At 34.1% G+C, this 14,561-nt stretch overlaps 1 protein-coding gene and 1 pseudogene across 3 annotated transcripts; one reads left to right on the top strand and one right to left on the bottom strand.

Moving 5' to 3' along the window:
* The first annotated feature begins 867 nt into the window (after window positions 1-867).
* On the top strand, window positions 868-9,349 carry LOC126726028 (clathrin light chain 1-like). 3 transcript variants are annotated; one of them, XM_050431126.1, is made up of 6 exons: window positions 869-1,535; window positions 2,236-2,383; window positions 3,231-3,319; window positions 4,006-4,068; window positions 4,190-4,331; window positions 9,080-9,349. In XM_050431126.1, the coding sequence occupies exons 1-5, from the start codon at window positions 1,102-1,104 to the stop codon at window positions 4,305-4,307; spliced, it is 852 nt and encodes a 283-aa protein (XP_050287083.1). In that variant the 5' UTR covers window positions 869-1,101; the 3' UTR covers window positions 4,308-4,331; window positions 9,080-9,349. The 3 variants fall into 3 exon arrangements, with proteins under 3 accessions (XP_050287084.1, XP_050287083.1, XP_050287082.1); XM_050431125.1 differs by lacking the exon at window positions 9,080-9,349 and having other exon boundaries at window positions 870-1,535; window positions 4,190-4,467; XM_050431127.1 differs by lacking the exons at window positions 4,190-4,331; window positions 9,080-9,349 and having other exon boundaries at window positions 868-1,535; window positions 3,968-4,065.
* A 479-nt stretch (window positions 9,350-9,828) lies between these two features.
* LOC126726027 (putative pentatricopeptide repeat-containing protein At3g23330) lies at window positions 9,829-13,570 on the bottom strand (annotated as a pseudogene).
* Window positions 13,571-14,561: the final 991 nt, after the last annotated feature.

Here is a 14,561-nt window from a genome sequence, read left to right as displayed (position 1 = left end):
ATAATATCAAAATCAGGCCTAGTCAGCCTAACCTACATGCCGATAAAGCCTTGGTTTTTTTTAATATATAGATATGATAGAATTTAAATCTATGACGTTTGCTCAATCATAATTTTTTTTTATTATCAAGCTAAGATATCAATTGGTTTATAAACTATATAGGTTTTGAACCCTAAATCTCTTATTTAACAACAAGAGACTTTACTAGTTAAATTAATTGGAAGTCATGAATTTTTTTTTTTCTTTTTTTGGTTGTTGTGTGTGAGTGTGTAACAATGAGGATTTTTCTTTACAAGAGACTTTACTTGTGAAATTTCTTCAAGACTAATAACAACACACCTAATGGGAGTGGAAACTGCAAAATAATAATAATAATAATAATAATAAAATAAATAAAATATAAAATAAAATTAGGGGCTAATTTATAATATTAAAAAAGCGCTAGAGAATTGAATTGAAAAATGGTTAAAGTCTTAGGGGCTGATTTATAATTTAGCCCCCCCCCCCCCAAAAAAAAAGAATGAGAGCAAAAAAATAGACTAATATGAGAAATTGAATTGTGATTTTTGTTAATATTGGTAAAGTCCCTCGTCGAATAAGAGGTTAAAGTTTGAGAGGCTAATTTATAATTTAGCTCGAACATAAAGAAGAAAAAAAAAAGATGGATATATGAAATTAAATTGTGATTTTTTGTTAATAGTTAGTAAAATCTTTTATTATCAAATAAAAGATATAGAATTTGAATTTTGCCTACACTACAAATCTTTTATTATCAAATAAGAGTTAGATTGAAATTTTAGAGTATCTTTAAATAAAATAAAATAAAAGTAAGAAAGTAATATGGGCCCTTCCCCGGGAAGATACGGCCCAGAATCCGACTCACGTTCTTTTCGCTCTGTTGGATTTGCTCTCCCTCCCAAAGCCTAACTTTCCCACCAATGCTCTCTTCTCACATTTTGGTTAGTCATATAGAGGCACAGCAAGAAAGGAGACTGAGATACTGAGAGTGAGAGTGAGAGTAAGAGTGAGAGAGAGTGAGTTGTTTCTAGTCAGAGAAAGTGTGTGTTTCTTAGAGAGAGAAACGGTGAGAGAAAGAGAGCAATGTCTTCCTTCCCTGCATCAAGCGCTGATGACTTCTCCGGCGAATTCGCGGTGGACTCTGACTTGTCCATCGACCATGGCTCCACCGTGCCTGAGGCCCAAGGATTCAAAGATCCAAACCCTAGCTACTCCCAACCTTCGTTTGAACCGATTCACGTGGAGAACGAGAACGAGAATGACAACAAGAACGGTGACTTTCCGGTCGACCATGCCTCCGCCATGCCTGAGACCTATAGATCCGAAGGCTTAAACCCTAGCTTCTCTCAGTCTTCGTACGAACTGATCCATGTGGAGAACGAGAATGATAAAGGTTACGGTGGTTTTGGTGAAAACGACATTAGCGGCGATGACGTTTTTGTCTCCGACAGTATGGTGCTTTCTCTGCCGACTGAGATGAAGTCCAAGGAATTTTTCACTCTTCAAGAATGGAGGCGGTGAGGATTTCATTTCAATCCGTTTGATTCATATTTATTCAGTTTTTCATCTCCGATACAATCTCTCTTTCCTTTTCTCTCTGTTTTTTATTTTTCCACCATTGTTACTCTAAGCTCTTCTTTTAAGCTTTACCTCCTGTTTACAATTCAAATTCAAATTATCTGAGAATTTATTTTTCTCTCTGTTTCTCATTTTCACCGTTGTTAGTTTATGCCCTTCTTTAAGCTTTACCTCCTGTTTACAATTCAAATACAAATTAAATTTGGAAAATTTGAATAATCTGAGAATTTCCTTCTCTCTCTTTTTCATTTTCCACCATTGTTATTCTATGCTCTTATTTAAGCTATAGCTCCTCTTTAAAATTAGATCCGGAAAATTCCAATAATCTTAGAATTTCCTTCTCTCTGTTTTTCATTTTTCACCATTGTTAGTCTATGCTCTTCTTTAAGCTTCAGCTCCTGTTTATTTTTTATTTATTTATTTTTAAATCTGTAAAATTCAAATAATCAGAGAACTCAAATCTCACAAAAAATTAATTAATTACTATCTATTATTATTATTATTATTATTATTATTATTATTATTATTATTATTATGTTTTTTGGTGAGAGTTGAGTTCTCTGATTATTTGAATTTTCCAGATCTAATTTGTATTTGAATAATCAGATTATTTAATTTCTCTATGAATTTTTGGTGCAGTCAAAAAGCCATTCAGCTTGAGGAAAAGGAGAAGAGGAGGAGAGAAACGAGAAAAGGAAAGGAAGCTGAACCGTATCTACAAGCTTTTTATGAGGAAAGGAAGCTTGATGTTGAGAGTAGCAAGGCCAACAACAGTGAATGGGAGAAGGTAAAATGTTGAAGTGCTTTTAATGCTAGAATATCTGTGTATGTCTTATTACTGGATTTTATAGCTGTGTATGTTTATAGTGTAATTTTTTTTTCTCTTAATTTTAGGTCATTTATAGTGTAAATCTTATTTGTTAAAATCTGTGGCTGATTTACACTCCTAAACTAATTATTTGGGGATAGATATATATAAAGTGCACTTTGGCTGTGCTTCTTATGGGATGGCATTTTTGGATAAATTCATTTCAGGGGTGTTTAGTGTTTACTTGCAATTGAATTTGGTTAGATTATTTGGAATATTAATAATTTAAGTGTTTTATATATATTATTAGAAAAACCCCCCATGAAATAGGTAGTACTCCTAAGCCAAATAACTACAAAATCATAGCCGGAATGTGGTCAGTTTTTATTCCATGAACTCTTATACAAAATTTCCGGCTACTTGTCTTTGATACTATAGTTTCATTTGACATACTTAGACTCTTCAAGATTACATGACATTTTCCACCCATTGACCAAGAAGTCTTTTTCCCCTCATATTGGAATTTCAAGACCAACAGCTGAAATGGTGCTTCTATTTTGGATAGTTCAGTCTTGCAAATAAAGAGCAAATTGTACCTTTACAACACTGGGAACTCATATTTTTTAGTTCAATCATAAAGGCAAGGACCAAAAGTTATATACTACAGATGCAGGAGTAATTGCTGACAGTACTAGTCCTACTGGATGAGATCATCCATATTTGAGCTTAATCCATGCCTAGATTGGTTCATGGGATTTTGTAATCTATCTCTAGTTTCTCTTAGGGGAGTTCTTATATTACACCTCACTTGAAATGGTTGGTGCAGGCCCTGCAGGGTGATGAGCATGAGCTTGAAGCCTCATCATGGTTACATGAGTTCTGTTCTCAATATGAACGCCAAAGGTTTAGTCCTTGGTATGAATCAACTCAAAACTTCATTAGTTTAGTAGTTTTAATTTTGTTCTAGCTCAAATGGCGCATTGGCACCTCTTATAACTTGTAAGAACAAAGTAAAGAGTGAAATCATGGGTTCAATGCCTGCCATCCAACAAGACTAGTACGTTACTTAAAAAGTTTTCTGTTTCTTGTAATAAAATCTGATGTTATGACTAGATTTGGTCTGGAAGCTGACAGGCTTTATATAACTGTAGGGAAAAGTATTTGACACTAAGTTGTATCATTGAGAATTTAACTCTTCCATTAAGGAACTATGTATAGAGAGGAGCGTGGATGCATACTGTATTTCACATTTCTGATTGCCTTGAAGGAAAACACGTTATGCCTCTTGAGAATCTTTTTGTTAAGAGTCATGTATATTCTTAGCTAAGTATCAAATAAATTTCACAGCATATGATTTTAGCATTTTGTTTTGAGATACATACATGTGTATTATATCTCCCTCCCATATCACTATCCAGAATTTTTATGGTTGTGTATCATGGAGACTGAAGGTGATAAACAAGACCATTCATGCATTTCTAGAGGTTAATTTGATATAAATAAAATAAAATTAAAGCTTCAATTTTTTCTAATCTCAAGCTGCATGTGGAACCATTTTTCTAGTATGGCTATTTTATTCAATTAATGACTGGGATGGCTAGGATGGTTGAGGTGGTCACAATGCTGAGGAAAGAATCAGAAATGCTGGAGCAAGAAAATCTTAGGTGAGAGACTTTGTTGATGATTTTTCTTCCTGGATTGTTTATATTCTTTTCCCTGGCAGTTTATATGGCCATTCCATGCTTATAAAACCTTTGATGAACCTTTCCTTCTTGAACTTTAAAGGTGCCCATTACTGGAGAAAGAAGTTGACTGTTTAGAGCAGGATGTAGATATAAAAGATTTGAAGGAACCAATAGTCAGCCTAAGCGGTTTCGTTAGACTACAAATTCAAAAGGCCTAACTTGTTCATAGGGATAAATCACAGGTTAGTTAATTTGGCTGTAATGCATATAAAGCTTTGATTTACGAGAAATTTATATTCTATAAAATCAAATACACATTAAATTGAGTGTAATAAGTGCATCGACTTCTAATGGTGATTGATCCTATTTCATGTCTAAGTGAGTTGATACTTGATACTATCCACTCTTAATTTTTGTGAATTAAACTCTAGATAATTAGTAAATTATGTTTCTTTGGTCTTGTCATTCTTGTGTTTTAAAATATGATTAGTTTGGAATAAATTTTGACTAACATCTCTAATTTGTAATGTGTATAAATGTATATATCAATGCTTTCTTCTTTTTTATTGGTTTTTATGAGAAATTTAGGATCCACTCTTAATTCAATCCATAAATTTTATGCCAAGAGTTGCTTTTCCCATTATGCATCAAACCCCATATATCAACACTACACCCGGAGTTCAAACTGAAGCACAACTTCCCATTCAGGACTTGCAAATAAGTCCCCCTCCTTTGTTCTTTGCTTGGCTAAACTGGGATATCAAATAACATTAACTTTTTCACTAAAAATATTAAAAATTAGAATCGAAACCTTGTTTGGCAACCAAGTCAGCCAATGAAATGCTCCATTCGTATTAATTGCCACCGAATCATAACTGAAACTAATCAATGCTCTTTCTTCCATTGGAAAATCAATTTCCTTCCAAGAATCAAATTTCAGGCTATACCTTATGACTTCCAATCAAGAATTCATTTTCAGAACTACATAATCATCTTTAAGAGGATAATGCCCAAATGCCAATCACGGAATACTGTGCCCGTTCTGATAAAATTGTTTTACATTTTTTGATATGGGGATTCAATATCACAACCTTATCTAGACTATCATCGAAGTGCACAATAATCCATGGCAACAACCTCTAATATGCAATAAGTAGCCCTGGAAATTCAGTACGTGGTCTTCAGAGGAAAATGGGAGAGCAATCTGCTTTGATAAGTACTTTGTCTTGAGTAACAGAGAATCCAACTGAATAAACTTTGCCATTGAAGTCTTCCATGAACAACTTAATATCCGCATTAGTCTCGATGACCAACTTTAGTTGTTTGATAAAACGAGTGCTGCTTATCATCTTATAGCAATCTTTTGAAAATATACGAGAGTGAATAAGAGAGGTCATAGGTAGTCGCAAGAAAATTTGCATCAATATATCTTCTGGAATATTCACAACACAACTAGATAGTTTATCCTAATTAAAATAGAGATTTGTTGGATATAAGAATTAAGAAGAAGAGGTGCAAGGGACATTCTGAAAGCTTTCTAACTTCTATGAAGAGATTGATTAATACGTTTAATAGCTACGTCAATTTATGTTTTTATATGATTATGAGAACTAGTTAGGATAGAGAATGGCCGAATGGGGATTTGACTTAGAACCAATTAGGATTTATTTACGTATAAAATAAATTTTTGTAATTTTTTTCATTAAAAAAAATGCCACAGCTATAAAATAGCTGGTCACTATCCCATTAGTGACATAAATAATACCACTAACGATAGTTAGTAGAATGACATATTCCGCTCATTTCTAAAACTTGATTGGTCAGTAATACTCACTTGAAACTTGAGAAATCAATTACACTTACCAAATAAACTTCAAAAACCAATAGCATAGTTTTGCCTAGTCTTTTAATTTTCTTGTAGGGTCTGTTTGGGATCTGTTTATTTTACTAAAATTGAAAACTTTTATTGAAAGTACTACAGATAAAGATAAAAGTTAACTGAAATAGTATAGTAGGACTTATGAATAGTACCGAAAAATGTAGTGGGACCCATAAATAGTAACAAAAATAGGTTGAATGGTAAAATAAGTTGGCAAAATTAATCATACCAAATGGACATGAAATTTAGGTAATAGAATTTTACTTAGAGTGAACTATCCAAACACTTAGGGTCCGTTTGGTTCAGAGGATGAAAAAGTGGGAGGATAGAAAATGGGGAGAGGATGGAAAAGTGGGATGATAGAAAAGATTTTAGTTTTCCTCATTTGTGTTTGGTTGGAAGGGTGGAAAAGTGAAGGGATGAAAAACTTTTTTATTTGGTTGGAAAGAGAAATGGGAGGATAGAAAATGGAGTTTGTATAAATTTACTCATATGTCCTTATTAAAAATAATGTTCAATTAAGAAAAAATAAGGCAAACAACCACAAAAAAAAATGCAATCATCCAAAGTTTATTAAAAATGAAAATTCATGTCCAATAAAATATAAGAAATAAATTTACAAAATTAAAAAGAAAAAACGTTAAAAAAAAAAAAAAAAAGGCACTGGTACTATGGTGAATCACGGGTTCATGCACTGATGCACATCATCATATTAAAAAAAAAAAAAAAAAAAAAAAAAATCAACGTCCAGTGAAACTGTGAAACCCAAAAGAAAAAAAGGAAAAAAAAAATAGTAGGCAAGCCACATTTATTACGCCAGGTTGAGGTTGCCCAAAAAAAAAAAATAGTAATAATAAAAAGAAAATGTGGGCAATTTTGTCCAAATATTTTTGTCCAACTTTCACTCTCATTTTCTCTCCAATTTGGAGAGATTGTGTTTTGGAGGGGAGGAGAGAAAACTGATGGGTCCCACCAAAATCTCTCCTCTTTTCCACCCTCAACCAAACAACCAAAAACATCATTTTCTCTCTACTTTTCTCTCCTTCATTTTCCATCCTCTCTAAAATCACTCCAAACAAACATAGCCTTAGGGTGAACTATGCAAACAATTCACAAAATATTTTGGTGATAGAGTTGTAAATAATTTTAACAATTAATAAAAGTGTAGCGATTTGACACAACTACAAATTACAAATTTTACTATATAGTGTTGAGTATTAAGTTGCAACTTAAGATATGAAAACCACATTTTAATTCTTATTTTACTTGAGTGTTCAACTATCAATCCCAACCTTCCTTAGATTTTCTAAGGTTAATTTGTAAATAAAAAATTTAATTCTTGGTCAAACTAGTAAAGCCTACTTTGACCAAAGTTAATTTATGGAACCTAACTGGTAAAGTCTACTTGGACCAAGGTTGAGCTAACCAGAACCCACTTTTGGTCAAAATAGACTTTACCAGTTCACATTAAGAGTCTATTTGGAATCAGCTTATTTTGTTAAAATTGAAAACTTTTTTACTAAAAGTAGTGTAGATAAAGATAAAAGTTAGCTAAAATAGTACAGTAAAATCCATGAATAGTACCAAAAAGTGTAGTGGTGCTTATAAATAATAGCAAAAATAAAGTAAATAATAAAATAAGTTGACTTTTTAATCGGTAACCAAACGCACACTAAGTTTACCTTGGTCAAAGTAGATTTTATCATGAAAAATATGGAATTTTGGGCTATTTGGCATTTTTGGGATTATTTGACCTTTGTATATTCTCAGTTGGATTCAATTGAACACAGTTAAAGTCTTGAAATTGGCTCAACAAGTACCTAAGCTAGGGTTTTGGGCCTTTGAACACTGATTTGGTTTTGTTCTTCCAATCCAACTAAATTTTGAATATTTTTTTAGAAAATGTCATTTAGAGTCATCCATGCTAAAATTTGGCTATTTTCATTAAAATCAAGTGCGAACAAAATGTAGTATCAACGTTGATTTTTCATACTAAAAAAATGAATGACTATGGAGGTGATAATGTGTAATTTTATTCAACTTAAGATTTATTATTTTATGTGATATGTTGTATTTAGCATCCTCTAAAATGAGGTGAACCCCATTGGTGTAAGACTCATCCCAAATAGTATTTTTTTAGAGCTGGCAACCAACTCTTAGCTTTGTACCAACGTTATGTGTGTGTATATATATTTCTGATTTGTAAATAAAAAAATTTAATTCTTAACTTTGCCACCTTTGCCTTTACCTTAATTGCTCATTCCAAAAGAGATTTAACCGGAAATTGATCTAACCTTAGACCCTCTCTCTCTCTCTCTCTCTCTCTTTCCATTCACACACATACCAACACATACATGCATGTGCACGCACACATATATAGGTACCTATATATGAGTAAACTGCCCATTCTCAAAAGTTGTCTCACTCAAAAGTTACTTATCTCACCCTTTACATGTGTTATGTGTGCAATTTCTTTAATAGTAGATTAATGAAATTACGAATTTGATATCTTTTAAAATTTTCAAAAATAAAATTATTTTTCTTAAATGAAGGAAGAAATCCATCATAAATATAATTCCATAGAAAACTGTATCTTAGCCTTTTTCATTTTGTTTTTAGTTTTTTTTTTTTTAATTTTTCGAATCACCTCACTAGTCACCACATGGAGAAATTACTCAATTCTCTTGGTGGACCATATCACCCTAGTCCAGTGTTCATCCACCCATACAAAAAGACTCATATGTGTTTAATTTGGCTGAGTATGATGATGCTTAAAATCAAAAGGGATTTCCTTCCTTTCCTCCATTTGATGTTAGGGTGAAAATAAATTATTTTTTTCATTGAAATTATTGCTGCACACAGTAAAGTGCACACACCATACACGCATAACTCTGAAATCGTGTGTTCAAAACATGATTTCAATTACAAATTTGAAATGGTGAAATGGTGTCCTAAAAACACGATTTCACAATTCAACTGAAATTGTGTTTTGACCTCACGATTCCAACTGACATGGCACACACATACCATAAACACTAGTGTAATTAGCAATGCTCTTTCTTTTTTTTTTTCTTTTTTTTTTTCAATCATAACACGTTTTTTCCCTTTCAGGAATGCGAAAACCTAAAACCTTTGTACAGGAAGTTACTATCCTCATTTCGGCAACCAAAGAAGAGAAAAAGTGGAGCAGTTGCACTGGATTCACTTTGTATCGTTCAATCCTCCACAAATCCATGAAAGGGTGACTGCAAAACTAGTTCCAAGTCCAATAAGAATGAGGGGAAATGATGACGGTTGGAAGAAAGGGTTCCTTTTTGAAACCATGCTAGAATATAAATGCATGTTCATGATAAAATTCAAGTATGTATACATGTAAATTTTACGTATATATACATGTAATATGTGGTTGCTTAAATCATAACGTGCTTTGATAGTTTCATATATGCCATTATTTATTCAGAATCAAGTTTGGCTAGCCACATTGAGCATAGACCACTTCTCTTTCTTTTAAAAGTTGCAGTCTATGACTGATGACACTACTACACCAATTGTTACATGTACTTGATCGGGATAAGCTGAAGTGGATAAGATGTGGAGAAAGCCCAGGTTTTAATGGAGGAACGAACTGCACCAGCCATTCAAATGGCATTTGGAAGGACAGGAAGTCCTCTAATACCTAGATAAAAATTAACAATTAAACTCAATAAAGAGAGAGATTAATCTCACCTGGAGCATGTAAGAGAAACAAAGAATTAATTATGAAGATTTCTAGGGTTGTCCAGATAATTCATAATTTGAATAAGCTATTCGATGTCTAACAAGGTTTCCTCAATAGCCCATATGAAAGGATAAACAGCAAATTAATCAAAAATGGCATTTTTCCTTTTATTGCAAGCAACATAATACGACAGCAATATCTTACACAGAAGAAAGCACCAATTGTGTCCCACCTTAATGTGACTGTTGGTACATAATGTTCATTGATCTTCCCAAAAGCCCTCAATTATATAAGATAATATTTTTGAATCACATAAAAATCAAAGCTTTGAAATGAAAACATAACAATTTTTTGCACATGATCCTCTCCTGGAATGGTCTGCAAATTTGTAAACAAATAACAACACAATACCATCATGCAACACAGAAAACGTTTATCAATTAACATACAAAGGAGGGAACAGTGCAATGCATTTATTTGAAATCACCTCAAGAACAGTTCTTTGCTCCTTCTGATTGCATTGTTGTATACCATCTCTTCCTTCTGGTGAAGCAAACTATTGAAGTCTTTATGGAGCTGTTGCAAAATAACTCAACCTGCAAAATTGATCTTATCAGTATACAAGATATATTGAAGAGCAGAAAAATCTCCAGAAATGCAACCAGTAGAAATCCAGTAGTACGGAGAAACCACCTTTAGGATGAAGCATGATTCGCTATTTTTTTTTTTTCCTGCCAAAAATTGAAAGCCTTGGAGGAATTACTGGTTATAAGTCTGAATTTATACCATTATTATATATTTCCAATACAATCAGGTGTTTTATTAAAATCAATATTTTTTTTTTGGTGTTTGTAACAATACCAGGCTTAGTAATAAACAAAAACAACCAAATTGTTAAAAGAGACTTTTATTCTAGAAATGGATGCTGAAAGCTAATCTTCTAAATCAGAGTGCAGAGGAAACAACAAGCGGTACAAAGTGAATTTCTGCGACCTCACCTAGTAATATGTACCAAGCAATTTAATCAAACATTAGATAGATCAGTTCTATCTATAAAAAAATTCCTTGTAAAGAGAATAATCTCATTCAAACTGTGAGTGATAGGATACATATTGCTATCTGAATGAATGAACTTTGCTGTGGGAATTCTTTCTGGTAATGAATAGATAGTTCTCCAAATGATGTAGTTCTTGTCACGCCCCAAATCCCAAAGGGTCCAAAGCATGAGAAAGACGTCTCAAGTACCTGTAAATTTTTAATCTGACGGGATGTTACAGTTCTGCTACGGAGTGACGTTTTTTCCTGGAAAAAAAAAATATATATATATATATATATATATATTCAGGTAATGAGTAGATATTACTTTGAACCAAACATTTTATGCAGTTCTTAAAAGGAAAAATGTCATTTCCTGCAGTATTGAAGTATATGACAACATCCAGGTTGATGAAGGCTACAATGCAGTTTCATTGTATTTTAGCATGTGCCCTTGCTTACTTGGTAGCAGACTAACAGCGCCATCAGAAATTCCTTTTTATAGGCTGGTTAGTGGTGGCTAACAATTTTTTTGACATGCTTGAAACTTTGTGTTCTCTCCAACAAGTCATCCTGAAATTCGGCTGATTTCTAATGGTTTCAGGTCTAAACTGCTAGACATGATATTTATGCCATGTCACCAGTAATCACTGCAAGAACAATTTCCATCCTTGAAATGGTGAAATTGGCTATTATCCCTCACAATGATCTCTCTCCTAACTATTTTTGATATAAACTTAATCGCTACATGGCAGTCCACACAGACACAAATATTCTTTGTTACTTGAATTGTTGTTCCTGCAGGAGTGCAAATGATGCCATATGCTATAGCGAGCCTTTCGCTATAACTACACAGTAAGTATCTCTTCTGCTCCTCATCAACATCATGGAGCACCTCTTTTGTGCCGGGAACATATCCTTCTTGCTCCATCTGCTCTAGTAAAACTTTCAGTGCCTCATTTATCCTTTCATAATATGGATGGGATTTATCTCCAGCCACAAAAGCCAGAACCTTGTTGTTAACTTCAACCCAGCTGCAAACTGGTTTCTTTCTCATGCCCTTATTTCTCATGGAGATTCTCAAATTTTCCACATCTTTCCATCTCCTGGCAGCAGAATATATGTTTGACAATAAAATGTATGCTCCCATGTTCTCAGGATCAACCCTAAATATTTTTCCAGCCACTTTTCCAGCCAATTCAATATTCTTGTGAACCCTACAAGCAGCCAACAATGTTCACCAGATGCTGCCTGTTGGTCCTATATGCATATTACAGATAAACTTATAAGCTTCCTCCAGCCTTCCTGCTTGACTCAGAAGGTCTGCAACAGCAGTATAATGCTCCAAGCCTGGAACAATTCCAAAATCCTGGGTCATACTATTAAAACATTTCCAAGCTTCATCTACTGGTCCAGCATGGCTGCAGGCAGTCAACACAGCCACAAAAGCCACATCACTGGGTTTTACTCCCTCCATTTCCATCTGTTTAAATAAGGAAATGGCATCATGGGCATGCCCATGCAAGGCATATCCCATGATTATGGCTGTCCATGAAACCATGTCATGTTGCTCCATCTTATCAAAAATCCACCTAGCTATCCTAATGTTCCCACACTTGGCATACATGTCCACAAGGGAGCTAGCTATAAACGTGTTATCCACCCCTAACTATGTACCCATGTAACTGCTTCCCCAAATGTAGCGTAGTCAAGTGAGCACAAGCAGGCATGACACTTGAAAAGGAAACATGCCTTGGCTTAATTTTAACCTGAAACATCTTCCGAAAGAATTGAGGCCTTCATTGAACAGGCCATTTTGTACACACCCTGCAATTATAGAGTTCCATGAAATTCTATCAAAGTGAAGGAATCAGGCTTCAAGTTGGCATTCCCCATCTCCCTAACCATTGCTAAAGCTTCTTCATACATTCCATCTTGTGCATTTCCTGCAATCACAGTATTCCAAGAAACAAGATCCCTGTTTGGCATCAAATCAAAGCTTTTCCTTACACTATCCATTTGTATAGCCCTTGTGCCTTCTTTTCTCCTATAAATATCATTTATTTGAAGCAACTCGTCCTTAATTTGGTTCAAGTTAATACTATGATCAATACACACAATCGGTTCTTCAAACTTGTTAATCAATTCATTTGAATTACTATTATTAAAATTACTGTTTATCAAAGGCTCACCCACAACCTTTTCTCTATTTGCATTCCTATCAAAGCACAGCACAGCATCCCTCCCTCACTTTCTAACTCCTCAGACCCAATTCTACAACTCAATTCCTTACAACTAATCTCACCAATTTCTAATTTTCCAATTTCCCTTTTCTCAGGCATTTCATCAAACACTTGCCACGCACCGCTCTCACACAAACTCTCAAACTTAAAATACATATTCATAAGCGCATTGCCAGTATACAAATCAAAATCCATGCTAAGCCTTATAACGCAGGCATGGACCGACTCAGCCAACCTCAAGTTCATCAACTGTTGCTTGGCGATCAGGGTACTTGCCCGAAGTCCGCATTGCAATAAATTGGTGGGAAAGGCCATGGGAAGTGTAGCATCTGATGATGGATTTCCAAGCAAGAGTTGGAGGGAATGAAGGGTGTTGAAGACAAGAAGTGAGTGATGCAAAAGATTGAAGTTTGAGTAAATGGAGAGGAGAACAGAAATGTGGGTGGAACATGAGCCTTTGATTTTGATTTTGAGGATTTGGGCATGGAGTTCTTTAGCTTGGGACTTGGTTTTGATGGTGATTGGATTTTTTAGGAGAGTTTTGAGAAGGGTTTGAGTTGAGATTATTGGTTTGAGAGGGTGTTGGAGATGGGTTTTTGTCAACAGGCATTATGGTGGTGCTGATGTTCCGGAAACTTACAACTAGAGAAAATTCAAGGCAATTATAGAATGTACTTTATAATTTTTCCATATTCAAACTTAAATAAACAAATGCGTTTTTTTTTTTTTTTTTTTTTTAATTATTGCAAGTGGGAAAGGGATTAAAAAAAAAAAGAAAAAAGAAAAAGAAAAAAGAGGCCCAAGCCCAAAAAAGGCAAAGACAATAATATGGGAACTAATCTATCAACTTTCTTACAAAAGACCCATGAATAGATGGAAGAAATGGGTTGGGATCCCTAATTTGGAGAAATAAACGCCTGGGCTAAATGATGAGCAAGCCCATTACATGATCGATAACAAAAAAAGAATTTTGCAACAGAAAAGTAAGGAATAAGGTTGTGGATGTCTGAGATAATGGAAGAGATTTCCCATAGAGGATCGGAAGATGAGTAAAAATATTATAAAATGTGGTGAACATAGATGCCTAAGTCCCTTTGCTAATGGGATTTGCATAAGTGCATGGAGATATAGATTGCACCTATAAATTGTAATGTGTTCTTGCAAGGGTTGCCACCAACGCTGAAATAGAAACTTTCTACAATGGATTTTTTTTCAAAATGACACTAAAACTCAAACAATTTTGTTAGTTAGCACGTTTTCAAAACTATTTAGCAAACTAACATCTTGAGTCCAAGGGAGTCGATTTTGATGTGCTAAATCAAGTATAATGAACTCGAGTTCTGTGTGGAAATCGAGCATTATATACTTGAGTTCCATGAACAAATCAGATGAAGCCAAAGAAACCCACTACACAAAGAAACGAAGAAACTACACGAAGAAGGCAAAACCAAAGAAGAAAACCCAGAAACCCAAACTAAATAAAGAAGAAACACAAACTAGAGGTCTTAGGAGGCGGTGACGGCAGCAGTGACAAAGCTCTAGGTGAAGGTTTTCCTCTAATTTGTGGTTTTTCTTGTCTGGTTCTTTGGATTTGATG

The sequence above is a fragment of the Quercus robur genome, chromosome 5, assembly GCF_932294415.1.
Source record: "Quercus robur chromosome 5, dhQueRobu3.1, whole genome shotgun sequence".
Classification (NCBI taxonomy): domain Eukaryota; kingdom Viridiplantae; phylum Streptophyta; class Magnoliopsida; order Fagales; family Fagaceae; genus Quercus; species Quercus robur.
Note: the sequence above shows the minus strand (reverse complement) of the source record. Positions and strands in the feature narration are given on the sequence as shown.

Excerpts from the sequence above, each read along its gene's own strand:
- LOC126726028 (XM_050431126.1), top strand. The coding sequence starts at position 1,102 with ATGTCTTCCTTCCCTGCATCAAGCGCTGATGACTTCTCCGGCGAATTC. Across the intron at positions 2,384-3,230 it reads ACAACAGTGAATGGGAGAAG|GCCCTGCAGGGTGATGAGCA; the intron begins GTAAAATGTTGA and ends TGGTTGGTGCAG. Across the intron at positions 3,320-4,005 it reads CGCCAAAGGTTTAGTCCTTG|GATGGTTGAGGTGGTCACAA; the intron begins GTATGAATCAAC and ends TGGGATGGCTAG.